Source organism: Urocitellus parryii, chromosome X, assembly GCF_045843805.1.
Source record: "Urocitellus parryii isolate mUroPar1 chromosome X, mUroPar1.hap1, whole genome shotgun sequence".
Taxonomy (NCBI): Eukaryota; Metazoa; Chordata; class Mammalia; order Rodentia; family Sciuridae; genus Urocitellus; species Urocitellus parryii.
Genome location: NC_135547.1, coordinates 1,350,812 through 1,375,889, shown reverse-complemented (window position 1 = coordinate 1,375,889; position 25,078 = coordinate 1,350,812). Strand labels below are relative to the sequence as shown.

General features: G+C 51.2%; 3 protein-coding genes across 3 annotated transcripts; all 3 read left to right on the top strand.

Annotated features, from left to right (window-relative positions):
- The first annotated feature begins 1,145 nt into the window (after positions 1-1,145).
- Atp6ap1 (ATPase H+ transporting accessory protein 1) lies at positions 1,146-9,355 on the top strand. Its single transcript, XM_026381052.2, has 10 exons — positions 1,146-1,341; positions 1,570-1,696; positions 4,379-4,453; positions 4,894-5,087; positions 5,632-5,672; positions 6,441-6,526; positions 7,007-7,245; positions 7,889-7,936; positions 8,150-8,381; positions 8,540-9,355. Exons 1-10 carry the CDS (start codon positions 1,187-1,189, stop codon positions 8,747-8,749), a joined length of 1,407 nt encoding a protein of 468 aa, XP_026236837.1. The 5' UTR covers positions 1,146-1,186; the 3' UTR covers positions 8,750-9,355.
- Positions 9,356-9,910: 555 nt separating this feature from the next.
- Gdi1 (GDP dissociation inhibitor 1) lies at positions 9,911-16,279 on the top strand. The gene is made up of 11 exons (XM_026381053.2): positions 9,911-10,080; positions 11,274-11,381; positions 11,541-11,640; positions 11,782-11,916; positions 12,384-12,582; positions 12,841-12,972; positions 13,568-13,667; positions 14,094-14,265; positions 14,578-14,722; positions 14,839-14,893; positions 14,983-16,279. The coding sequence occupies exons 1-11, from the start codon at positions 10,036-10,038 to the stop codon at positions 15,133-15,135; spliced, it is 1,344 nt and encodes a 447-aa protein (XP_026236838.1). The 5' UTR covers positions 9,911-10,035; the 3' UTR covers positions 15,136-16,279.
- Positions 16,280-16,878: 599 nt separating this feature from the next.
- On the top strand, positions 16,879-23,478 carry Fam50a (family with sequence similarity 50 member A). Its single transcript, XM_077793875.1, has 13 exons — positions 16,879-17,068; positions 18,340-18,424; positions 18,524-18,623; positions 19,119-19,264; positions 21,281-21,357; positions 21,507-21,573; positions 21,744-21,805; positions 22,008-22,084; positions 22,440-22,494; positions 22,675-22,723; positions 22,817-22,887; positions 23,002-23,112; positions 23,288-23,478. The coding sequence occupies exons 1-13, from the start codon at positions 16,958-16,960 to the stop codon at positions 23,294-23,296; spliced, it is 1,020 nt and encodes a 339-aa protein (XP_077650001.1). The 5' UTR covers positions 16,879-16,957; the 3' UTR covers positions 23,297-23,478.
- The last annotated feature ends 1,600 nt before the right edge of the window (positions 23,479-25,078 follow it).

The following is a 25,078-nucleotide window of genomic DNA, read 5'->3' as shown; positions in this document are numbered from 1 at the left end:
CACATGTATGCCCACCTCCTAGATTTCGCCATTAACATGTTAGCGTCCTTGTTTTATCACATACCTATCTCTATCTACCCTCTTTCCATTTTATTTTTGGTGCATTTCAAAGTAAGTTGAAGACATCTGTTCGCTTCCTCCTAAATTAATCAGGATAATACCTGTATGGAGAATTCAATATTTGGTTGTATTTATTATTTTGTTTGCAACAATCACAAGTCTGAGAAACAAAAAAACGGGCACAGAAAAAGATTTTTAAAAAATTTCACAATTCATGGGGCTGGGGATTGGGGCTGGGGATGTGGCTTAAGCGGTGTGCTCGCCTGGCATGCGTGCGGCCCAGGTTCAATCCTCAGCACCACATACAAAGATTTTGTGTCCGCTGAAAACTAAAAAAATAAATATTAAAAAAAATCTCACAATTCGTTTGAGGTTGTCTTCCATTTCCTGACTTTACCTGTCATTCTTTTTCCTTCCTTAAGAGCAAATCTCAGACTCACACTCCCAAAGTTGCCAATTGGGACTAAGTTCAAGTAACAGTTTTCTGTCCTTATCTTACCATTTAGTGGTAACTGACAAGTAACATTGTTAATCATGGTGTCCGTGAAACCACGCTTCCATCTGGTTTCCCCCTCGTCTTCGGATGCTGCTTCCTTAGGTCTTTTCTGGACCCTCCTCCTCCCTGCCCTTTGTAAGTGCTGGTGTTCTCGATTCCTTCCCGGGTCCTCATCTCTCCTCACGCTAAGGGATTGCATTCTCCTTTCACCTGTACCAGGGAAAGTCTATCTGCAGGGAAAAAAAAAAAAAAAAACTTTTGCAATTTTAAGCAAAAAGACTAAAACAGGGAAGGGCGACTTGTTTCAGTTTGCAGCGCTCTGGAACCACCCTATGGGGCCGCACCGAACGGCACCGAACAGCACAGCGCGCCGCCAGGATAGGTCGGTTCTGAGCAGGTAGGGCTCGGCCCCGCCCCCTTCCTCACGCAGAGCATGCGTGCCTGAAGACACGTACAGCCAACCAGTGAAAAGGAGTGGTTGAGAGTGCCATGCACTTGGCCCAATCATGGGCGACTCTGATGAGAAGGCCTTCTCCTGGACCAATGGTGGGGTGGGGCGGGGTTCGGGAGGGGGCCGTGGTCACCTGATCTGCGGCGGCCGTGGCGTCTCTGACAGTGGAGGCTGAGGCTATGATGGCGGCGGGATTGGTGGCTCGGGTGCGGACAGGGTCGCGGTGGGCCCCGGCGCTCTGGCAAATGCCATGGCTGCCGCTGTTGCTGGTTTCGGCGGCGGCGGCGGTGGTGGCGGAGCAGCAGGTGCCGCTGGTGTTGTGGTCCAGTGACCGGTGAGCGGCCGGGCCGGGTTGGGGCGGGCTGCGCAGCGCGCCGCGGCGGTTGGGACGCCCTCCGTGAGGGGCTGCGGGGCCAAGAGGGGGACTGTCCCTTGCTCTGGGGCTCGCTTCAAGTCAGCGGGAATCAGAGCTCTGAGCCCCACGCATCAAGCTGGGCGCCCATGGGCTTCAGATCCAAACCATGCGCCCCCTCATGACAGCACCTCTTCTGCCCCTTGTCAGGGACTTGTGGGCTCCTGTGGTCGACACGCACGAGGGCCACATCACCAGCGACATGCAGCTTTCTACCTACCTAGACCCCGCCCTGGAACTGGGCCCCCGGAATGTGCTGCTCTTCCTACAGGACAAGGTGCGCCCACCCAGTCTACTCAGTCCTGGTATTTGGGAGGCGGGCAGGTTGCTTGCCCCCACAGTCCATTACTAAAGGGAAGCTTCCATGACCTTGTCCCAACTGTAAGGAGGTGTGGTTCTACTCTTGGTAAGGCCTGTAGGAAAAGCTTCAGTGGAAATGGTCAGAGATTGGAGGAAACAACGGGTCAGAGACCAGATACCTACCAAGGACCAAGCACTTTAGACATTCTATGACCTACTCTAGTGTGGTTTGAATTATCATAACCATTTACACATGAGAAGTCTGATGGCTGGAGGAGGATAAGTGACTTGCCCAAGGTCACACAGCTAATGGTTGGCAGAGTTGTAACTCAAACTGTAGGGATTATAATAGAGATAGGAATAATCCAAAAATGATTACATATTTATTGCTTCATATGTGCTGTACTAAGCTGATGTTGTTATCTTGCTAAAGAAACTAAGGTTTTTAGAGGTGTAATTATTTGTACAAGTTCCACAATTTAGACAGCACACTGGTTCCAGCTTGAATCTGTCAGACCTATTCCCCAGTTTGTGTTCATAATCAGCATGCTGTTTTCCCTCCTTTCTAGGCCTCGGTCCCCAAAGCAAATGTGTAGTATGCGAGAGGATTCTAGGGAAACCTATGATTGGTGTTTGGGAGGCTGTAAAGCCTCTACTTGTCCCTTCCTTGTTAGTGGGATTTCTGGCTCATTCTTTTTTGGCCTTCCTCCATTGCTGTGTCAGCAGGTGGTAGTGGTCATGCTGGCCTGTAGTATTTCCGGGAGGTGGTATAAATAATGGACTCCTGGGCTGGGGTTGTGGCTCAGCAGTAGAGTTCTTGCCTAGCACATGTGAAGCCCTGGGTTCAATCCTTAGCACCACATAAAAATAAATAAAATAAATAAATAAAAGATATTGTGTCCCATTACAACTAAAAAATAAATATAAAAAAATAATGGGGGCTGGGGTTGTGGCTCAGCGGTAGAGTGCTTGCCTAGCATGTGCAAGTCCCTGGGTTCAATCCTCAGCATCACATAAAAACAAAATAAAGGTATTGTGTACAACTGAAAAATAAATATTTAAAAAAAATAGACTCCTAGTTCTACCACTTATCAGCCTTTGAGCACATGAATAATCTCTGTAAATGATAGTTTCTGCAAATTTGAAATGAAAACACCACCTACATCAGGGCTGTGAGAAGTAATTCTTTATCTATATAAAACATGTTTGGGGTACCCCCAGTCTTGGGACATTCATTCATTTACCAAAGATGACATGTTTCATATATATCAGGTATTGTTAAGTTTTAGGAATATTGTAGTGAGCAGAATCAACCAAGCCTCCGCTCTTCAGAAAGCCAATGTTCTTGTGGGGGCAACCAGTAAATATTAAGTTGGTATATGACATCAGTACTATAGTCTAGCAAAGGAAGGAGGCTAAGAGGACAGAGTGATTTAGGATACTGTTTTTAGATGAGGATGATCAGGTAATTGCTCATTGAGTAGGTGATATCTTGAAGAGGGAGAGAGCTCTCTAGCTTTGGGAGGACATCCCTGGTAGTGGAACAGCAGATGCAAGGGCCATGTGTAAGGAGTGCTCTTGGTAAGTTCAAGGAGGCGCTTAGTGTGGCTGGAGCCTTGTGAGTAAGAGAAAGGATTAGGAGATGGTTTTCCAGGTAGCCAGGAGATGAGGGAGGGCTGTCTAGGCTATGAGGAGGAAGGTTGGTTATAGTTCTCAATATGACAAAGCCTTGGAACAGGGAGTGATGTGATCTCTTGATTAAAGAAAGCCCACTGGGGCTGGGATTGTGGTTCAGTGGTAGAGCATTCGCCTAGCATGTGTGAGGCCCTGGGTTCAATCCTCAGTACCACATAAAAATAAATAAATAAATAAAATAAAGATTAAAAAAGAAAGAAAGAAAGAAAGCCCACTGGACAGCACAAGCAGCCAAACATGGTTGAATTTCCTTCCCTGAAAGGTGGGACAGCTGAGCAAGTGTGTATACTAAACATAGTGAGGTTAAGGAAGCTGATTAACATCATCTCTGGACCTGACAGAAGCCAGAAGAAACTGGGGGGTAGGGGAGAGGGCAGGAGTTAAAGGCCATGTATATATTGTAGAGGGAAAGGGAAGGCACTGGGGTTGCTGTGGTCCTGAGAGCTCCAAAGACTTTGCTGCTTCCTCCACTACATGTGTTCTAAGATCTATACTATGTTGCCCTCCCACCAAAAATGGTGGTGGTGGGGTACTTCTCACCCTCCTTGAAGAAGATCCTGTCTGGACTGGATATAGCTGGCCATTCTTTGCTCTGACTTTGACTTCCGTTTTGGTAGCCATGCTGTGAATGTTTTGCTTGCAACCCTCCCTTCCCCTAGCTTCCCTGTTTCCTCTCCAGTTCCTCTTGCTGGCTGACTCCTACTCCCGAGGTTACCACAAGCCAGCCACCTGCAGATCTCTCAACCCTGTGACGATATCTTCTGTGTCTTGTCACCCTATCCTGACAGTGTTACAGGGAAGAGTGAGCCTTCTACCCCACCCCCACCCTACCTACCCACAGTTTGTCGTCTATTATGCCCAATCTGACTCTAAATGAGATTTTTACTGGCTCTGAGAATACATAGGTCCTCTGGCCCCTGTTTGTTGCCCACCTCCTGAGATGGTTCTTCTGCTTTCTTATTAGCTAAGCATTGAGGATTTCACAGCATATGGCGGTGTATTTGGAAACAAGCAGGACAGCGCCTTTTCTAACCTGGAGGTAAGTAAGAGTCCTCTCCCAGCCCTGGGTCATGTGGACAGGCCATCCTATGCCTTCCTTTCCAGCACAATAAGAACTGTACTTAACCAGGTGTGGTGTCACATGCCTATAATCCCAGCTACTTGGGAGGCGGAGGTAGGAGGATCATAATAAGTTCAAGGCCAGCCTAGGCAAGTTCGAGAGACTTGTCTCCAAATAAAATGAAATCTCAGTTGTAGAGCACTGAAAAAAAGTTGAGAAGTGTATGCTTTGGGACAAGAGATGTTGGCTTTGAGGGTAGAAAGGCCTGGGGTCTAAGTTTCATGCCTAAGGGGGCCATTTTCTTTCTGACCTAAAGTGAGACCCCTTTGTGGTTCTATCTTGCCAGGGAAGTTTGGGGGGATAGCCTGGGTCTACTGGTCTCTGGCTCACTCAGCCTTCCACCTCTTCCCAACTCCCAGAATGCCCTGGACCTGGCCCCCTCCTCGCTGGTGCTTCCTGCTGTTGACTGGTATGCAGTCAGCACTCTGACCACCTACCTGCAGGAGAAGCTTGGGGCCAGTCCCCTGCATGTGGACCTTGCTACCCTTCGGGAGCTGAAGCTCAATGCCAGCCTCCCTGCACTTCTGCTCATCCGTCTGCCCTATACAGCCAGGTATGGCCCAGGTAGCCTAGCCTCCAGCATCTAGCCTTGGGGCCCAGAGAAAGGCAAGGCTCTGGGCTTTGGTGGCACAATTTGGCCAAAGATGATAGTACTCCCCCTGCTACATATCACCTTAAAACCCTTCCAGAAGAAGGTTCCCTCTTTGCCAGGAAGAGATGGGAAGAACCTTCTGCCAGGTTTGACTTAAGAGTCAGTATCCAACAGTGTGCTAGGTCTGTTGGGCCTCCAGAGATGAGGCAGACAGGGGACCTGCTTGTGGGGAATCTCCTCACCTATCTAGGCCCTATTCATAGAGCAGATGTTAAGGACATGGTGGTGACTGTGAAGCCTGTGGGGGAAGGGGAACATGATTCCAGGCAGAGGTGCTGAAGTGAGCCTGGTCCCTGCACAGGTTTCAGAGTGCTGGCTGGAATGTGCAGGTTTGATGAGTGGCTAGTAAAGAGGGAGGAGAAGCTAGAGGAGCTGAGGGAAGGGTAGCAGGCTGCAGGCCAGGCAGAGCTACCTGTGGAGCTCTCATGCTGTGTCTTGTCCATAGCTCCGGTCTGATGGCGCCCAGGGAAGTCCTCACAGGCAACGGTGAGTGGGATCAGGGAGGATGCATGTTTTCACTCCCTCCTCAGGCAAGGGCCACAGAAGGCTAGCCTACATCTTTCTTCAGCCCTTTCTCACCCCCAGGATGGCTCCCTGCTTCTGGGAGCAGCTGAGAGCTGAGCAGAGAAATGCCAGCTCTCCTGTCACAGCTCTTTGCAACTAGTCTCACCTTGCAGAGTGTCCAAATGCCTTGTGACTTATTGTGCAGGAGCCTGTGGATCCAGTTGGTGCTCGGGCTGTGTGAATACCAGAGTTTCACACTGCAGTAAACAATTAGGAGGACTTTTTTTTTTTTTTTTGCTATAAATTAAAGCTTTTCATTCCCCGTGGAATGGTAGTTGAGTGCATATAGAGTTTTCTATATGTATTTTTCCTTTTGCTTAGGTTGGGCTTGGCATTAGGGAGTTGTTGACAGGCCACAGTTTTCCCTGGGGAGGCTTGCAGAGGGGTGCGAAGACAAATAGCAGTTTTTAGGGATCTTCAGTGGAAACTAAAAGCATGACTTTCACATGATACAGGATTCTAAAGCAGATGGTAGGCGGTGTTTTTTTATTATATATATGAATATATATATGTATTTCTTTAGTTATCCATGAACCTTTATTTTTTATTTATTTTATGTGGTGCTGAGGATCTAACCCAGTGCCTCACACATGCTAGGCAAGTGCTTTGCCACTGAGCCACAACCCCAGCCCCAGGCAGCGTTTCTTTAAGTGGGCTGCCTGGTGACCTTATTCTCTGCTCTCCCCTCAGATGAAGTCATTGGGCAGGTGCTAAGCACACTCAAGTCTGAAGATGTCCCTTATACAGCAGCTCTCACAGCAGTCCGCCCCTCCAGGGTAAGTGCACTACCAGCAAGGGTTCTGAGGCATGTGGGGAGAGGCAGTGTGGTGAGTCTGCCTAAAGGTGGAGCATGTGCTAGGAGTCTGCCTAGAGGTGAAGTATACGCAAGGCCTCCTAGAAGCCCCAGGGCTCATGGAAGCAGTTGGAAGATTACCCCGGTGGGGCAGCTCTGGGAGAATTAGGAGGAGCAGTCAAGTTCTGCCTCCTCCATCTAGGGCAGCTTTCCATCTTTCTTTGTGAGCCTTATGGGCTGCATTCTTGAACATAGTCCACGAGATCCTAAGTTTGAGGGAGGGAAAATATCATCAGGGCTAGGGGCCCATGGAAAAGCTTCCTGGAGAAAACTGCCTTCTCAGACTTCTAGGACTTTTAGGTGGTGGACAGGGTGCCCAATAGGGAGAGATGGGAGAGCAGGACAGTGGGTCAGGACTTGCTCCCAGGGCTGTTGAGAGAAGGCTTATTGGGTGTTTCTGCAGGTGGCTCGTGATGTAGCCATGGTGGCTGGGGGACTAGGTCGCCAGCTACTCCAAGAACAAGTGGCACCAGCTGTGATCCATCCTCCTGTGAGTTATAATGACACTGCCCCTCGGATCCTGTTCTGGGCCCAGAACTTCTCTGTGGCATACAGGGAGCAGTGGGAAGATCTGACTTCCCTCACCTTTGGGGTGCAAGGGCTCAACTTGACTGGCTCCTCCTGGAATGACTCCATTGCCACGTAAGGGCACTAGGCTGGGGAGGAATGAGCCACCACACATGGCCTTCCTGCCATTGTGGGACAGGGGCAGGGATCCAGGGACAGGTATGTGGGTGAGGGTGGTCTTGGTGGGCTCTGTTCACCAGGGATAGGTGGTATCTCAGGGTGGAGCTACTGGAGGGGGAGGTGCTCACAGTTTTGCCTCCCTGTGCTCCCTAGGCTTTGGTTGGGACCTGGGAACCTGGTGCTTTCCCCTTGAAGGAAACCTTAGGCCTGTGTGTGGTTAGATACCAGACCAGTTACAACAATCAATTCTAGGACCCCCATACCCTCCCATTTCCCCTTACCCCAAAGCCCAAACTAGGCAATTCAGTGACTCTAACAGGGAGCTAAAAGGAGGGGAAGTAGACTCAGGGGGACCAGAGAAAGGAGCCCTAAGCTAGAGGCACAGCACCTGGGTGTTGGCTTCTAGCTTCTCGCTCTGTTCTTAACTTGGTTACGACTGGAGCCTTAGTTTCCCTATCTATCAAGTGGGAACACTGCATCTTCAGGTGACTATGAGGAACTGGGGCAGCTTAGGCAGGAGCAGACTGAGAAGCTTGCTCCTCTAAGCCACCCAAGGCCCTCCTGGAGACTGATAGCACATCTCTATCTCACCTTGCAGGCTCTCGCTGACCTATGAACAGCTCTTTGGTACCACAGTGACGTTCAAGTGAGTCATTCAAGTGGGATGGATGTAGCTCAGTGGTAGAGTGCTTGCCTAGCATGTGCAGGGCCCTAGGTTCAATCCCCAGCACTGCAAAAAAAAAAAAAAAAAAAAAGACAAATAAAACACAAGTGAGTCCTGAAATAGTTAAGATATAGGTGGGGGCTACTGTCATTTCAGTCTCCCCTGCTTACCTGACACCCCTAACACCTCCTCCAGGTTCATTCTGGCTAACCGCTTCTACCCAGTATCTGCCCGGCACTGGTTTACCATGGATCGCCTCGAAATCCACAGCAATGGCTCTGTCACCTACTTCAATGCTTCCCAAATCACAGGGCCTAGCATCTACTCCTTTCACTGCGAGTATGTCAGCAGTCTTAGCAAGAAGGGCAGTCTCCTTGTAGCCCGCACACAGCCTTCCCTGTGGCAGATGACTCTTCAGGACTTCCAGGTATGGAATAAGGAGGAGGTGCTCTCTCCCCAAGCTTTATGGGGCTTCAGTCCTGTCTTGTGCTGCCTATCAGGAATATGGACTGTCCCTGACTCTGGACCTCCCATTTATGTGGAGCCACATGGTCTCTTCTGACTCACATCTGTGTGTTTCCCCAGATTCAGGCTTTCAATGTGACAGGTGAGCAGTTCTCCTACGCCAGTGACTGTGCCGGCTTCTTCTCCCCGGGTATATGGATGGGGCTGCTCACCTCCCTCTTCATGCTCTTCATCTTCACCTATGGCCTGCACATGATCCTCAGCCTCAAGACCATGGACCGCTTTGATGACCACAAGGGCCCCACTATCTCTTTGACTCAGATTGTGTGACCCATGCTAGTGGGAAGTTGAGGGTGTGATGGTGTTCAGGTTGTCACTTTCCCATCTTGTGACACATTGGACTGAAGGGCTTCCCCTCTTCTACCCACTGAGGGGCTTCCCTGGGGCTGTCCCCCCATCTCTACCAATAAGGTGTATATATTCTGCATAGATATTAGACAAATTTCCCAGGCTCAGTCATTGTGAGGGGAGGGGACAGTAGTTCTAGGGTCCCCTTTCTCCTTATTTATTATCTTTTCACCATTACCCCCTTGCTGTTTATAGTGCTTTTGTGTAACAAATGCTCTCTCCCCAAGCTTTATGGGGCTTCCAGTAGCAGCCATGAGCTTGAGGTTTCCTGAGTGTGGAGGTATTTGGAAGTACTGCTTAACTAACCTTCTAGCTTGGCTGTTATTATTATTATTATTATTTTTGGTGATGTGCTAACAATAAGCAGTACACTGGGGTTTATTTCTGTGGCCTGAGAAGGAAGGGACGTCCACTCCAGGTGGCCTGGATGCAATCACTGGGTTTCTGTCATGTTCCCACCAGGAGTGCCTGGCAGGAGTCTGGGGTGCTCTCTTGTTTCCTTCCTAATAAAATAAAGACTGTATTGGACCTCTTGTCACTGTTTTCTGCGCTGGGATTAGGTATGCAGTTGGCTTTGGCTGAGGGATGCAGGAGGAGGCACCCGGATGTAGCCGAGCCAGGACAGGCGGGAGGCGAGAACATTTAGAACCTGGGTGGCCAGGGGGGAGGATCGAGCCTCTAGTTAGGGTACGAACGGGCATTTAGGGCAAAGTCTGGATGTGTTTCCAGCCTTGGGAGGTACTCATGACAATGGCAGCACTCAGAAAAAGCAACGCGACAGCCCCCCCCCCCAAGCTGCTGCAGCGGCGCGCGACAGCCCCGCGGGGCCGCGCTGAGCCTCCCGGGGGGCGGGGCGGGGCGCGTGCGGCTCCCGCGCAAGGATCCCTTACGAACCGCAGCACCAGCCGCCGCCCCGCCCCTCCCCGCTCTTCTCTAGACCCTCCGCGAGCAGACTCGCTCGTGGAGTGGGGCTGGTGCTGGGACCCGGGCGCCGGAAGCCCTTCTGGGAGGCGATCTGCGGAGGCAGTGGCCCTGTGGGCGTGGAGGGCGCGCAGGGAGGGGGCGGGACTCTTTGACGCGGCGGAGGGGTCGGGCGGCGGCCGTAGAGCCGCCATCTTTGGTCCAGTGCGGCGTCGGCGGCGTCGGCGGCGGCTGCTGTGGTGAAGGAGGAGGAGGAGCCGAGCGGTCGCTGGCACCAAGGCCTGACCATGGATGAGGAATACGATGTGATCGTGCTGGGGACTGGCCTCACTGTAAGTGCACCCTCGCGCGCCCTTGGCCGTACATCATGCCTTCCCCACCGTCCGCGATGATGCAGCCCCTGGTCACCAGCCCCATCGTTCCATCGTCCCATCCGTCCCATCATTGCATCCTCCGCTCAGGATCCCCAAAACCCAGCCCTATGCCCACCTCACTACCCTGCCACACAATGTCGATTGTATTCGACTATTATGCCTTGGTCTCCCTGAAGGAATCCTCCACGACCTCACGACTCCCCAGGTTGCAACCCCTGGCCCCCGGTGTGCTCCCTCCCTTGGCCTGCTTGGCTGGAAAATTCACCCCCACTCGACCTGATGCCCCCGACCCCGCCCACCCTGCCATTATCCATCTGCGGCACCCATCACCCGCCCAGCATCCCTTCCCAGTATCCCCTCCTATCCTGTGCTAATCGCGGTGGAGATGCAGCATGAGGCCATGGGGTCAGGTGGCCTTGCCAGGGTGGACTCTCATCCCACCTTCCTGGCTTTTTTCGGGGGTCAGGGAACCCAGGGAATGTTCCAGAAGCAGCAGCAGCGGGGGCAGTGACCACATTCCTGTTACCTCACCCCAGTTTCCCATGGAGACCTCAGACTGAATGGTGTCTGCAGCCTTTGTCCTTGGGCTAGTAACTGCTGAGGGTGTTTATCTTTTCCCTTCCTCCAGACCCTATTGGTCTGCTTCCCTGAGACTCATCTCCCTCAATCTGGGCCCAGAGACCCTCCTTCCATGATCAGGGTCAGGGGCTCTTGTCCTTTGAAAAAAGAGCAGTGGAGGGTGGGGCCTGCAATTTCAAAGACTGTGCTAATCTTGGCTTCCCTTTCAGGTGTCCTTTGAGGTTGAGATGGGTCTGGTCTTCTCTATGATTCATCATGTTTTATCTGTCCTTCCATGTGCTCTACATAGATAGATGACTTTCTTGGCATGTTCGTATTGGAAGATTGTCCCTGTGTCTGATGCACACTCTGTTCCCCTCAAAGTCTCCATTATTTTTATCCTTCTTCATATCTTTCCCAGCAAGATTATGGAAGACACTGGTCAGATAAAGCTGTCACCCTCAATTTTAGGCAACGCAACAAGCTGGGGGTGGAAGGAGCTGTCCATTGTGGCAGGTTTGGGAACAAATCAGGGCTGCCAGTGGGAATGCAGGCAGGTGGGAGTGCAGCAGCAAATGTCACCCCTTCTGCAGGAATGCATCCTGTCAGGTATCATGTCTGTGAATGGAAAGAAGGTGCTGCACATGGACCGAAACCCCTACTATGGGGGCGAGAGCTCTTCTATCACTCCCTTGGAGGAGGTAAGGCTGCCTAAACCTGGACCCAGGCCCAGATCCATCCTTCATTAACCCTCTCACATTGAGGCATAGGGTGGAAGAATGTCCCCAGGCTCTCTGGGACAGTAGGGGACATAGGGGTAGACCTTGAGGTTTTTCTCTTTCTCTCCCTCCTGTTTACAGCTGTACAAGCGCTTTCAGTTGTTGGAGGGGCCCCCTGAGTCGATGGGCCGGGGCCGAGACTGGAACGTTGACCTGATCCCCAAATTCCTCATGGCCAATGGTGAGAGAGATGAAGAAGATATTGTTGAGGGGTGGGCAACTGCAAAGACCAGTGGAGGGTCAGATATTAGAGCAGGAGCAGCCAGACCATACAAGAGCTTCTGGAGGGAGCTGAGCTAATGTTGCCTCTTCCTCCCAACAGGGCAGCTGGTAAAGATGCTACTGTATACAGAAGTAACTCGCTACTTGGACTTCAAGGTGGTGGAGGGAAGCTTTGTCTACAAGGGGGGCAAGATCTACAAAGTGCCATCCACTGAGACTGAGGCCTTGGCTTCCAGTGAGTGTGGGTCCCCTGATCCAGAGAATAATGGACTGGGTGGGGGAGGCAGACTGTCCTCAGGGCTGGTGGCAAGGTAGCCATCCAGAGAAGGGTTCCCTTTGCACCAGATAGCATTCACCAGGCAGTACGAGAGGCTCCTCGCTTTGTATTCTCCATTGCAGGTTGACAGGAGGGAAACACATGTAGAAGAAATATGGAGGGGGATTCCGTTTAGACTTTGGCAGGGCCTCCACTTAACCCCTGAAATATCCCCAAGTGGTGGAGATGGGAAGGCCAAGTCCAACTCAACCCCCTCTTCATACAAGTGGGGAAACTAAGGCCAAAAAGGGTAGGAGGGTAAACATCAGGACACATGATGAAGCTCAGCTGGAGCTAGGGTACCTACTTTCTTGGCCTGCCCAGCTGGGAAGGGGGGGTTTAGTGTTCCAGTGATGCAGAAAGTTTCTTCATGCTCCCTTTCTCAGATCTGATGGGCATGTTTGAGAAACGGCGTTTCCGCAAGTTCCTGGTGTTTGTGGCAAACTTTGATGAGAATGACCCCAAGACCTTTGAGGGTGTTGACCCCCAGACTACCAGCATGCGTGATGTCTACCGAAAGTTTGACCTGGGCCAGGATGTCATTGACTTCACTGGCCATGCCCTGGCGCTCTATCGCACTGATGAGTGAGGGAGGCTGGTGTGGTGGGAGGCCCCTTGCCAAGCCCACACCCTTCCCTCCTTACACCTGCTTCCTGCTCCCTCTGCCCACCCTGCATGTCCCTTGTACTTAACCATCTGTTACCTTTCATTCCCTCTCTCCCCTGCATTTTACCCATATCTTTACCAGGCCATACAGGGAGGTGGGAAGGCTGGCCTAGTGCCTGGGTGGGAATGAGCAGGGGTGCTGCTATCAGAGCATCTTCCCGGATTCCTGTCCCCCAGCTACCTGGACCAGCCCTGTCTTGAGACCATCAACCGCATTAAGTTGTACAGCGAGTCCCTGGCCCGGTATGGCAAGAGCCCATATTTGTACCCACTCTATGGCCTGGGTGAGCTGCCTCAGGGCTTTGCAAGGTGAGGAAATGGCATTTTTTTTCAGTTGGCATTACTAGTATCAAGGCCAAGAATGGAAATGACCCCCTTGAGCATTTCTAGAGCATTTCATACCTTCCCGTCTGTGATCTTCATTTACTTTGTTCCATCTCTGGGTGATAGCATAGCCCTAGTACATTGAGGTATACAGGAAAAGAACCAGGCCTCTGTGAAAGTGGCTTTCTCAGTTCTGGGAACACCAGGATTGGACACCAGGTACCAGAACCTTGAGTTGAGGCTTATCTGATAGCTGGCCCTTCTCCAGCGAGTCCCTTTATTCTGGTCCTCTGGTTCATTTCTTTATGGAACTGCTTTCTTCTGCCATCCTCATATTAGCCCATCACGAATATAGCCCATCACAGAATATTCTGGGAAGAAGCTTCAGAGAGGAAGGAGCATGCCGAGATCAGTCCCGAGTTTGTGGCAGTGATAGAGCTGGGATGAACTGCTGGATCTCCTGACTTTGGCCTGCCTGGGCAATCTTTTCTGTACCTTGGTGGTGGAGTGGGGAGAGTGTAGTGGAATTGATCCCCATTTATCCTGAAGGGAGACTTCACCATCACTGTCTTCACCACAGATTGAGTGCCATTTATGGGGGAACATATATGCTGAACAAACCTGTAGATGACATCATCATGGAGAATGGCAAAGTGGTGGGCGTAAAATCTGAGGGAGAGGTAAGCCTTCCCCATGCGATGGGGTCATTGTGGCTAGGGCAGGGTTTGATTGCCACCTTAGGGGCTCAGTTCTAAGGAGCCTGACTGCTGATGGGTCTGCTGCTCCTCAACCTCAAGGCCCTAAGAGCTGGGAACTGGGGAGTCACCCCAAAAGAAGTCTTCATAGCCATTTCTATTGGCAAGAGGTATCCCTCAAAGACCATATGCTATGTCTTTGATCCAGAAAATATTCCTGATCACAGTGTCTCTCAGCAGCAGGGTTGCCCTTCTCTGAGTTAGGCACCTACTTGTACTAAAGGAGGAGCAGTAGTGACAGCTCAGAGGAGCACTTCCTGCCAGAGCTGTCTGCCCTCACTGTGGATACAGACTGTGACCACCCAGGGCATGGGATGGTCTGATGGGCAAGGACTTGTGGTGCCTTCACAGGTGGCCCGCTGCAAGCAGCTGATCTGTGACCCCAGCTACATACCGGACCGTGTGCGGAAGGCTGGCCAGGTTATCCGCATCATCTGTATCCTTAGCCACCCCATCAAGAACACCAATGATGCCAATTCCTGCCAAATCATCATCCCCCAGAACCAGGTCAACAGGAAGTCAGGTAGGCTAGGCCATGACTGAGTATTTCCTGTTCACTGTCCTTGGGGTTGCTGTGCCTCCCCCCACCCCAACCTTGGGACTCCCCACATGATCCCATTATGGAACAAATGGGCCCCTCATTATAGTCACCACAACTTGGGGACCCTAAGGATTGGATGGCTTGGACTCTTTCCCCTCCATGATGGTGACCCCTTGGTTGCTGCCTGGTATGCCGGGGTAGGAAGGGGCAGGCAGGCCAGAAGGCCCCTAAGGAGCCTTTTCCATGTGTGGCTGTTTCCTTTGGCCCTGTTAATGGAGTGTTTCCTATGGGCAGACATCTACGTGTGCATGATCTCCTACGCACACAATGTGGCCGCACAGGGCAAATACATCGCCATTGCCAGCACCACAGTGGAGACTGCAGAGCCTGAAAAGGAGATTGAGCCAGCATTGGAACTGCTGGAGCCCATTGATCAGAAGTGAGGGGCTGGGCTGAGCCTGATGGGGAGGATGGGAGGGAGGGAGCTGGTAGTAGAAACCAAGAAGGGCAAGGCCCATTGTGAGACTTGTCCTCCCTCCTCCATCTGCCCCCCAGGTTTGTGGCTATCAGTGACTTGTATGAGCCCATTGATGATGGTTCTGAGAGCCAGGTAAGCAGCCTGTCTCAGCCCTGGCTCTTAGCTGCCCACCCAGTGCCCCTACTTAACTCACCCTGGCCATGGGCTCTGGCTGTTTGCAGGTGTTCTGTTCCTGCTCCTATGATGCTACCACACACTTTGAGACAACCTGTAATGACATCAAAGACATCTACAAACGCATGGCTGGCTCTGCATTTGACTTTGAGAACATGAAGCGCAAACAGAATGACGTCTTTGGAGAAGCTGACCAGTGATTGCCGAACCCCCCTCCCTTAGCCCCTGCTGCCCCCTCCCCCATCTCTGTTCTCCTCGAGGGCTGGGGAGACAGTATGGCTGGGCAACCCTGTTTCCAGCATCCTCTGCTTCCCCCACCACATTCCCATCACCCACCTCATTGATTCACTGACCAAATCTTTAACCTTAGTGATGGTTTGGGAGATGGGGGTTGGATAGCATCCTCTTTCTTGGCCCCTCCTTATTCTAGGAAAAGAGGGTTCTTCTCCTTGTGTGTGTCCCCCCCCCCCATTCTTCTGCTCTGTTCGTGAAGGACATGGAGGAAAACCTGACTTCTACCCTCACTGCTCTTAACCCCCATTGTAGTGGCCTTTGGAGATGCCCCCTGCCTCCCCCCACCAACTCTAGTGTGTTGGAAAGAAGGGGCCCTCCTAGCACAAAATTGCATTCCTCCCCTCCCCCATAATTTATTCTAATTTATTAACTTCTGTCCCCCTTCCATCTGAGCCTGAAGCCCTCTGATGCAGCCTGGGGGCTGTAGAGTAAGCTTCTTCAGCCTCTCCTAGCCCTGGCAAAGCCTAGGGAAGGGGAGAAGGTTTAGGTGTGGCCCCAATGGAGGGTTGATCTTGTTGTTTTTATTCCTTGTCTTTGTGTTCTTTGGTACTTGCTGAGAGAAAAGAAACGTGAGCAAAGCAGAAGGAGGTGGGAAAATGGATCCAAACCCCGGTGTGCCCTGCCCCATGCCTTTCCTTTAGTGGTGGGAAACCCTTATCTTGCAAAGTGAATGTGTCCCTTGCCCTAGCCTCTAGTGTATTTCACAGAAAACAAAACCTCCCAATAAAACTGTGTTGAAACCTGAACCTGGATCTTTAGGTTGAATTCCCAAAAGCTGGGTGCTTGACAGGGCCTTGGCTGTCTGGGTTAGAGCCCAGGCACAGCAACTGGCACCAGGAATGCATCTCTCAAAGGTCAGTGCAGGGGAAGCAGGAAAGCTAGCATCTGGCCTCGGTTGGAGATCAAGGTACAGAACTAACCTCTGGGTCAAAATAAGGAGACAGAAATCAGGGAGCAGCCTTGGGCCTGGCGAAGGGAACACTAGATCTAGCTTTGGGTAGGAGTCAAGCAACCTATAGGCGAACAAGTCCGTGGGCCGATGCCAGACCTGGGCTCAGGCAGTGAGGAAGCACGGACCCTGTGGGGGTCGGCTTTGAGCAGTGATAGATCAATACCCGAAGAAGGTTGGGCTGGGGATGTGGCTCAAGCGGTAGCGCGCTCGCCTGGCATGCGTGCGGCCCGGGTTCGATCCTCAGCACCACATACAAACAAAGATGTTGTGTCTGCCAAAAACTAAAAAATAAATAAATAAATAAATTCTCTCTCTCTCTCTCTCTCTCTCTCTCTCTCTCTCTCTCTCTCTCCCCCTCCTCTCTCTTTAAAAAAAAAAAAAAATACCCGAAGAAATGGAGGGGGCGGGCCCAGCTCTGGGGTCGATAGAAAGAAATAGGACGGATTGGAGACCCGGCTTCGGGTCGGGGTTAACAACAAGGAAGGACAAAAGGTTGGGATATTCAGGCTTAGTGTCAATGAATAAATGGGAGGAGAAGCCCGGGCGGTTTCTGGCAAGAGCCCACGTATGGAGGTGGGGGTCCAGCCTCCCGCGGCTGGCGGGGCGGGGCAGGGCGCGATCACGTGCAGTGATGGCGGGGCGGGGCGGGCGCTGGCGCACCTTCCTTAGTGGTCGACGTCACGCGTCAGCTGACTGAACCGCGGCCGCCGCCGTTGCCTGGATTTAGCCGGGCCGCTGTCACAGTTGTTGCCGCCGCCGTCACCGCTGCCTCCGCCATGGCTCAGTACAAGGGCGCCGCGAGCGAGGCAGGCCGCGCCATGCATCTGATGAAGAAACGGGAAAAGCAGCGGGAGCAGATGGAGCAGATGAAGCAGCGGATCGCAGAGGTGCGGGCTGGGCCCGGGCGCCGTGGAGCATGCGCAACGCGCGGGCCCCCTGGCGGCCCAGCTCCACTCTCAGGCCCTGGGAGACCCTGGGCAGCGGGCTAGGAGCACTAGGGGCGGTCCCCGAATCGGGAGCGGGACTCTGGCTTGCCGCCTCTGGCAGACGGCAGAAGTGAGCCAGCGGCAGTCTCATCTGTAAAATGGGCCAGAGTCAGGCCATGTCAGAGGTAGAGACAGCTTGTGACAAGCCTCCATCAGGAGGGAGCCAGTCAATATTTCTGTTGGTAGCACTGGGGTTGGGAGGCCTTCCCAAGCGCTCCTCCTGAGCACAGAACTCCTTGGTTCAAGCTCCCCAGCCCTCAGAACCAGGCCTCTGCCTGGATCCAGTGCATACCGGGAAGGGCAAGCCCTGTGGTAAGACACAGGGGCAGGCCACTAAGACTCATTCTGGAACCCTTTGCACTCATGATGAAGGCAGGCATGTGTCACATTCTGGGGTTCTAGCAGCTCCCCCAGTGCTTCAGTAAGTGGCCAGTGATGGTAGGCTCAGGGAGAGAGGAATCATGAACCCTCAACTTGTGCCTTTGGAGGAGATTCATCAGAAGAGTAAGGACTTCAGATTCCAGTGGAGAGCAGGAACAAGATTTCAGGCAGAGACTTCACTCAGCCTCATTACATGCTTTATGTTTGACACACAAAAAAACTGTCTGGACCTAGCCCTGCTGTCTCAGTGGGAACTTCCTGGCAAGCTCTGCTGACCACTTCCTTTGAAGGCCCTGGTCAGAGATGGATCTACCTGGCACTCTTGGAATGGGGCTGGGTGGAGAGAGGAGGCCTCTGGGAAGCTTTGGCAACACCTGAGGTTGGAAGGAGGAGGAAGATTACTCAGGATAGGGTTCAGCCCTTCAACCACTCTGTTCCTTTGTCTTCTCCTTGGGTCCAGTCTCAGGAGCATCATCTTATAGGCTGGATATGAAAAAGGCCAAAAATGAGTAGGGCCAATGGCTGCAGGCCACCAAAGAAGCTCTAGCCCTTAGCAGGAGACATGAAAGGGGCCAGAGCAGTGCAAAAGTCGGTGGGAAACGACCCATTTGATTCTCATAGCGCTGGCAGAGCATCCCCTAGCCTTGTGGACCCTCTACCTATAAAGGATAGGAGGGTATGTCTCTTCCAGGGACATATCTCGGACTAGAACCCAGGTCCCCAACATCCAGCATGTTGTTTCTACAGTGTAGTGGTGGGTTGTCCTCACTGCTGTGTTCCCTCCTTTGTAGGAGAACATAATGAAATCCAACATTGACAAGAAGTTCTCTGCACACTACGATGCTGTGGAGGCAGAGCTCAAGTCCAGCACCGTGGGTGAGCAGGATGCACATGCTATTCTTCCAGGCCTAGGGAGGCTGTTTCTTTGCCAACCCTGGATGACCAGCCCTTCCCCCATGTCTCCTTGCCTTACAGGTCTTGTGACTCTGAATGACATGAAAGCCAAACAGGAAGCACTGGTGAAGGAGCGGGAGAAGCAGCTGGCCAAGAAGGAGCAGTCAAAGGAGCTGCAGCTGTGGGTTCCCTCCTTGGTCCCTTGGCCAGCAGCTTTTCTCTTAAGATGCAGCTAGCACTCGGGGGCTCCCAGGGAAGGGTCAGGCTATTCCTTTTTCATGGGGGGAACCCATTTCCTGTTTTGGAAATGGGTATAGCATCTAGTTTGGGCCCACACTAAAGCCTTCTTACCTTCCTAGTTTGTCTTTCCCCTTTCTGTTCCTCTGTACTATAAAGGTAGTCCTTTCTGTGCCCTCTTCTTTCAGTGGGTGTATTAAGAGCTTGCATTGTCCCCTTTCTCTATCTTAACCATATCTCTATATGCCTGCTGTGTCATAATCAGAGTTCTCTGCCCATGAGCTATGAAGTGACTCAGGGCAGGAGGATCCCTCTGGGGTGCTAGGGAGATCCAACCTGCACTTGGTGAGCCCCATACTGAGCACACAAGTGTCTCTGGGTCAGGGAAAGGACCTAGAGGCAGGAACATGGGGCATGATGGCCACCCATGCCTTGGTAGAAAGCTGGAGAAGCTGCGAGAAAAAGAGCGCAAGAAGGAGGCCAAGCGGAAGATCTCTAGCCTGTCCTTCACCTTGGAGGAAGAAGAGGAGGGAGGCGAAGAGGAGGAGGAGGTGGCCATGTATGAGGAGGAGCTGGAAAGGGAAGGTGAGGGCCCTGCCTGCCAGAACTCAATCCTGGATTTTGGGCTGTAGAAGGAAAAAGAACATCTACTGCCCAGCCTCAGTTGCTCGCTGTGCTTATGGTCCCAGAGTTCACATGGGGCAGGAAAGGAAAGCAAGGAGCCAGGACTGCACTACTTTTATATATTTTTTTTTTATTTTTGCAGTACTTAGTGTTGATCCCAGGACCTTGTGCATGCTAGGCAAGTGACCAACCACTAAGCTACATCGTGATCCCTTTTTATTTTTAAATAATTAATTGATTAGTAAATTAGGTACTGGTCATAGAACCCAGGGACACTTTACCACTGAGCTACATTCCCAAATCCTTTTAAAATTTTTTGAGACCGGGTCTTGCTAAGTTGCTGAGGCTGCCCTTGAACTTTTGATCCTCCTGCCTCAGCCTTATGAGTAGCTGGGATTACAGGTGTACACCACCATGCCCAGCTGCATCAGATTTTAAAAAAGTTATATATTGTTGATGGACATTTATTTTATTCATTTATTTATATGTGGTGCTGAGAATCAAACCCAGTGCCTCACACATGCCAGGCAAGTGTGCTACTGCTGAGCCCCAGCTCCAGCCCCAGCTGCATCGGTTTTTAAAACCAAGTAGGGGCTCACTGTCAGTGGCAAATCGAGTCAAATCCCAGCCAGTGTCCCCTGGACAGGAGCCACCAGTGCAAGGACTGTCGGAGTGAGGTTGGTAACTGGTCCAGAAGGTTCCAGAAGCTACCCTCTGAAGGTGCCATAATAGGATAGATTGAGGAGAGAAGATATTCTGGACCATGCTTGGGTGCTTGAAGTTTCTGCAGTGATGAAAATATTCATGTCTGTGCTTCCCAATATGGTAGCCACTGAGCACTAAAGAGTTAATTGTTGAATTAGTTCTACTGTAAAATTTACACAGCCAAAGAAATTTAGTGGCTATTAGGTGGACACTACAGACCTCAGATGTGAGAACTAGGGGACATCAGGAACTTTTGGGGAAGGCTGGTAAGTGAAGCCAAAGCCAGCCTGGTTCTCCTGTGTGCTACACACCTGCTCTGTACCTGATCAGGAGCTTACAGGGCATTGTCCTCTCCTAGTGGAAGGCATACAGGTCAGCATGTATTCTGGACAAATTGCTGCCCCACCTGTGGCCTGGGGAGTAGCCCAAGGTCAAGGAATGTGTCACAAGGAGGATAGTTGGGCCTTAAGCATGAGGGGAATTTCATTAGTTCTAGAGACAGGAAGGGTGAAAAGATACAGCTGCACTGAAATATCAGGAAAGAGTGGACATATTTGAGTACTCTGAACAAGTTATGTCCCAGGCCTCAGACGAAGGCAAGGTGACAGACCTGGAATATTTTAGAAATTGTTATTTTAGTAAAACATTGGGGTTTTTTTGGGGGGTGGGGTACCAGGGATTGAACTCAGGGGTGCTCAACCCCTGAGCCACATCCCAGCCCTATTTTGTATTTTATTTAGAGACAGGGTCTCACTGAGTTGCTTAGTGCCTTGCGGTTGCTGAGGCTGGCTTTGAACTCCCAATCCTCTTGTCTCAGCCTCCCGAGCTGCTGGGATACAGGCTTGCATCAGCTAGTAATACATTGTATTTAACATAACTGTATCCAAAATATTTCCATCTAGGCTAGTCCAGCTAGCTACATGTCAACTGCCACAAGCTCAGTGTTGTGTGTGGCAGGAGCTACTGTTTTGGACTGAGCAGGCCTGGGGGGGGGTTATTAACCTGTCTGTATCACTAGGACTTTTACAAAAACACTGTTTGGTGTAGGCTTTTCCCTCCTTCTAAAGGCTTCATTTAAAGAGACCTAGCAGTGGGATCCTGATATCTTGTCTTTTTTTTTTTTTTTTTTGGTTTATGTCTGTCTTCTAGGTCAGTGGTTCTCATAGTGTACTTCAGGGACCCTGGGGGTCTGAGAGATCCATTTGGGGGTCTATGAGATCAAAACCATTTTCAGAATAATGCTAAGGCATACTTCACCTTCTTTTGCTCCAGAGATCACCACAAAGAAAAGGAAATTGGGGAAGAACCCAGATGTGGACACCAGCTTCTTGCCTGACCGAGATAGGGAGGTAAATGCTGCCTGGCTCTGGTTCTGGCTCTGACATTGATTCTGACTGACCTCAGCCCTGGCAGAGACTCTGGCTCAGGGAGTGGGTCGCTATACCCTTTGAGCAGCCCTTCACCCATTTCCCACTCCTTCACCCATTTCCTCTCTTAGGAGGAGGAAAATCGTCTCCGGGAAGAGCTGCGGCAGGAGTGGGAAGCCAAGCAGGAGAAGATTAAGAGTGAGTGCTTGTGGAATTGGGCACAGATGGTCTGGCCCTGGGGTTCTGGGGCAGTGAGAGAACAGGGCTGGGCCCCTGAACGTAGTCCCCTGGACTGTGCGCTGTGCCCTGAGAAAGCTCTGTAGCAGAGTTCCTGGGTCTGGAGACCAAGAGGCAATTCTGATTTGTAGGTGAAGAGATTGAAATCACCTTCAGTTACTGGGATGGCTCTGGACACCGGCGGACAGTCAAAGTAGGCAGTGGGGGGGCCACCCTTGGGTTTGGTGGGAAGGAACTGACAGGCCTGACTTTAGAAGTCCCCCGGGATCCTAAAAGCTGTAGGGAGAATGAGGGCCTGCAAGCTTCTGCCTATTGAAAAGCACTTCTCCAGTCTTCTGTCTTCTCTTCCTAACTCCTTGGTTTCCTGGATGCTGGCTCTTGGGCCACCCCTGTAGATGAAAAAGGGCAATACAATGCAGCAGTTCCTCCAGAAGGCACTTGAGATCCTGCGTAAAGACTTCAGTGAGCTCAGGTGAGCAGTGTGTACACGCCTGTGTGTGTATATATAGATCCTGTGATCTCAGCCAGTATCCCAGAAACCCAGGATCATCATTCCCTGGCTAGGAAGATGGCATGCTGGGCATTGCACTCTGCAGAAGGGAGACTCAGGCCCCTTTTTCTTTCCATCCTGCCATAAAGAGCTTAGGTGGGAGCTATCCTGCCTTGGCCCAAAGGTAGAGGACAGTGGAATGCCTCTCCCAGGCTCACTAAACCAGAAGGCTTCCCTTAAAGCATTCCAACCAGTTCTTTAACTGTCTGCTTCCTCCCTCCATGGGAGGAGAATATGCTCTGTCCATCTGTATCCCCCCCCCATCTTTCTTCCTCAGGTCAGCAGGGGTGGAGCAGCTCATGTACATCAAGGAGGACTTAATCATTCCCCATGTGAGTCCCTTAACTTCCAGCTCATGCAGTGGGTCCTGTGCCCCTAGGCCTCTACAGTAGTGTTCCCACACAGCTCTGCACTCTTCCATGCTTTCGTCTGCCTATGAATGGGAAGTGGCATATGGATAAGAGAGGCCAAGATGGACCATCAAGCTGACTTAACTTATCCTTGCCTTCTAGCATCACAGTTTCTATGACTTCATCGTTACCAAGGCACGTGGGAAGAGTGGTGAGTGAGCCTAGCCTAGTCCCTCTCACAATTTGGCATATATATATATATATATATCACTGTAACCTTGGGATGGCTATTTCTCCCCCAAAGGGCCACTCTTTAACTTCGATGTTCATGATGATGTGCGGCTACTCAGCGATGCCACTGTGGAGAAGGATGAAGTAGGATGGTGCCAGGGCACTGGGTGGGGAGAGGTCCTGGGCCCACAGGGTGGTGTCCCTGGGCTGTGGAGAAGTTAAGGAAAGTAGAGGTCAGGAAGGTTGGCTTTTCCTTAGTCTCATGCAGGAAAGGTGGTGCTGAGAAGCTGGTATGAGAAGAACAAGCACATCTTCCCTGCCAGCCGCTGGGAGCCCTATGACCCTGAAAAGAAGTGGGACAAGTATACGGTGAGGAGGCAAGGAAGCTGGAGAGGCTGGTCACCAGGAGGCCTTCCAGGGTGGGGGGGACAGCCTGACTAAGTGGGCCCTCAGTGTCTTGCTAGAGAACCAAAGGGATATGCCAGCCAGTACTCTCATCCCTGTTTTCCCTTCCTTGTCCCCTGTCCCTCTGTTCTCACACCAGATCCGGTGAACATGTAGAAAGTGGCTTGGCCTCGGCTGTCCCTGGTGACCCCCATGTCTCCAGAACTCAAGTGTCTGACTCCCCTGCGACTGTGCTGTTGTGTGCTAGGAGGACAGTAGCCACTCATCCCCTGGCACTGTCATTATTGCTTTTTTCTTCTACAATAAATAAGTGCACATGTTAGAGCTGGAGTACCTGCATTGTGAGAAAGTGTGTTCTGTTTAAAAATATTTTTTATTGACATAAAATTCACATAACATGGAATTTCTCATTGTGGCCATTTGACCTTATTTACTGGGGATTGAACCCAGGGGCACTTTACCATTGAGATACATACCCAGCCGTTTTTTATTTTATTTTGAGACAAGGTCTTGCTGCATTGCTCAGGCTGGCCTCAAACTTGCCATCCTCCTAACTCAGATACCTGAGTCACGGGGATGACAGGTATGTGCCCCCATGCCCAGCTTGATCATTTAAATTCAGTGGCATTTAGTTGACTCTCAGTGTTATGTAACCATCACCACGTACTTCCAGAACATTTTCATCACCCCAAAAGACCATATGGCCATTTATTTAGTAGACACTCCTCATTCTGTCTTGCAAGCTCCTGGCAACCCCTAATTTACTCTGTCTGTCTATGGATTGGCCTATTCTTAACATTTCATATAAGGATTGATCCCTTATCCAAAGTGCAGGGAAAAGGGATGAGGTAGGACCATGAGCCAACCAGGAGTTCTCACTTGCATTTCTGGCCCTGTGTCTCGGGTAGAACCATCTGGGGTCACTTGGAGGAGAAAGAAAGTAGGAGTAGATCAGGGTACCTTGGAGCACAGCAGGGAGGGGGTAGCCAAGCCTGATCCTATATTCCAGATGTGAGAGACAAGTCTGAGGAGCTCAATGTAGCCTGTTCTTGGGCTACAAGGAGGCCTGGAGCGAATCTTCAGGTTTTCTATGCCAATACCTTCCTACCCTTTGAGAAACCTCCAAGAAGAGCAGGCTTCCCAGGGAAAGGAAGCTATTTTCACCCAATGCCATATAACTTGACATCATCTCAACTTTTCTCTACAGTCCCCAAGCTCTCTTGAATTCTGTATTCATATAGATCCAAGATGCCAAGGGACTGTGAGCCTGGGTCACACCTAGACAGGAGCTGTCTCCAGCCCTGCAGGTTCTGGAAAACAAGCTCTTTGAAGACCAGTCCTGATTCTTTCAGGAGAGAATCTGCTTTCTGGAAACAGCCCTAAGTCCCTGGCAGGGAGACTATGAAGCCCTCTGGGGTCAATATCAAGCATACAGGGGGACTGTTAGAGAAGGACAGCCACATCTTTGTGACCAGCAAAAGGTCAGAAAAAGCAATGTCATGGTAGGGGGCCCAGTAGAGGATCCCCTTATCCAAAGTGCAGGACTGAGGTGTAGTCTAAAAGACTCTAGGAAAGCTTCTTTTAGATATTCCACTCTGCCACTGGGCCTCAGTGGTCTCAGGAGTCTGACCTCACTCCTGGAGACTGGTGCTGGCCAAAGTTCCTGCTGAGGAAGGAGGACTGTCTAGATATTGCCCAGGCTTGGGGAGACCCTTGGAATGTTGGATGCATTTGAAGGTAGAGTTCAGAAGAGTTTAGGAGGCTGCAGAGAGAAGTTGAAGAACTGTCAAGGCAGATACTATTTGATGCTTTGGAACTAAATGGGGTCACCAAAGACCAGCATATGCAGAGGATACAGCTAGAGAGGAAGCTGTTGGTCCCTCCCTCACCCAGGCTTCATTCCTCTGTGTGCACAACAAAGAGAAAAAAA

Coding starts and splice junctions, on each gene's coding strand:
- Atp6ap1 (XM_026381052.2), top strand. CDS start 1,187: ATGATGGCGGCGGGATTGGTGGCTCGGGTGCGGACAGGGTCGCGGTGG. Junction 7,246..7,888: donor TGGAATGACTCCATTGCCAC/GTAAGGGCACTA, acceptor CTCACCTTGCAG/GCTCTCGCTGACCTATGAAC. Junction 7,937..8,149: donor GGTACCACAGTGACGTTCAA/GTGAGTCATTCA, acceptor CACCTCCTCCAG/GTTCATTCTGGCTAACCGCT.
- Gdi1 (XM_026381053.2), top strand. CDS start 10,036: ATGGATGAGGAATACGATGTGATCGTGCTGGGGACTGGCCTCACT. Junction 12,583..12,840: donor GCGCTCTATCGCACTGATGA/GTGAGGGAGGCT, acceptor CCTGTCCCCCAG/CTACCTGGACCAGCCCTGTC. Junction 14,723..14,838: donor CTGGAGCCCATTGATCAGAA/GTGAGGGGCTGG, acceptor TCTGCCCCCCAG/GTTTGTGGCTATCAGTGACT.
- Fam50a (XM_077793875.1), top strand. CDS start 16,958: ATGGCTCAGTACAAGGGCGCCGCGAGCGAGGCAGGCCGCGCCATGCAT. Junction 18,624..19,118: donor CAGTCAAAGGAGCTGCAGCT/GTGGGTTCCCTC, acceptor ATGCCTTGGTAG/AAAGCTGGAGAAGCTGCGAG. Junction 22,495..22,674: donor AGGACTTAATCATTCCCCAT/GTGAGTCCCTTA, acceptor CTTGCCTTCTAG/CATCACAGTTTCTATGACTT.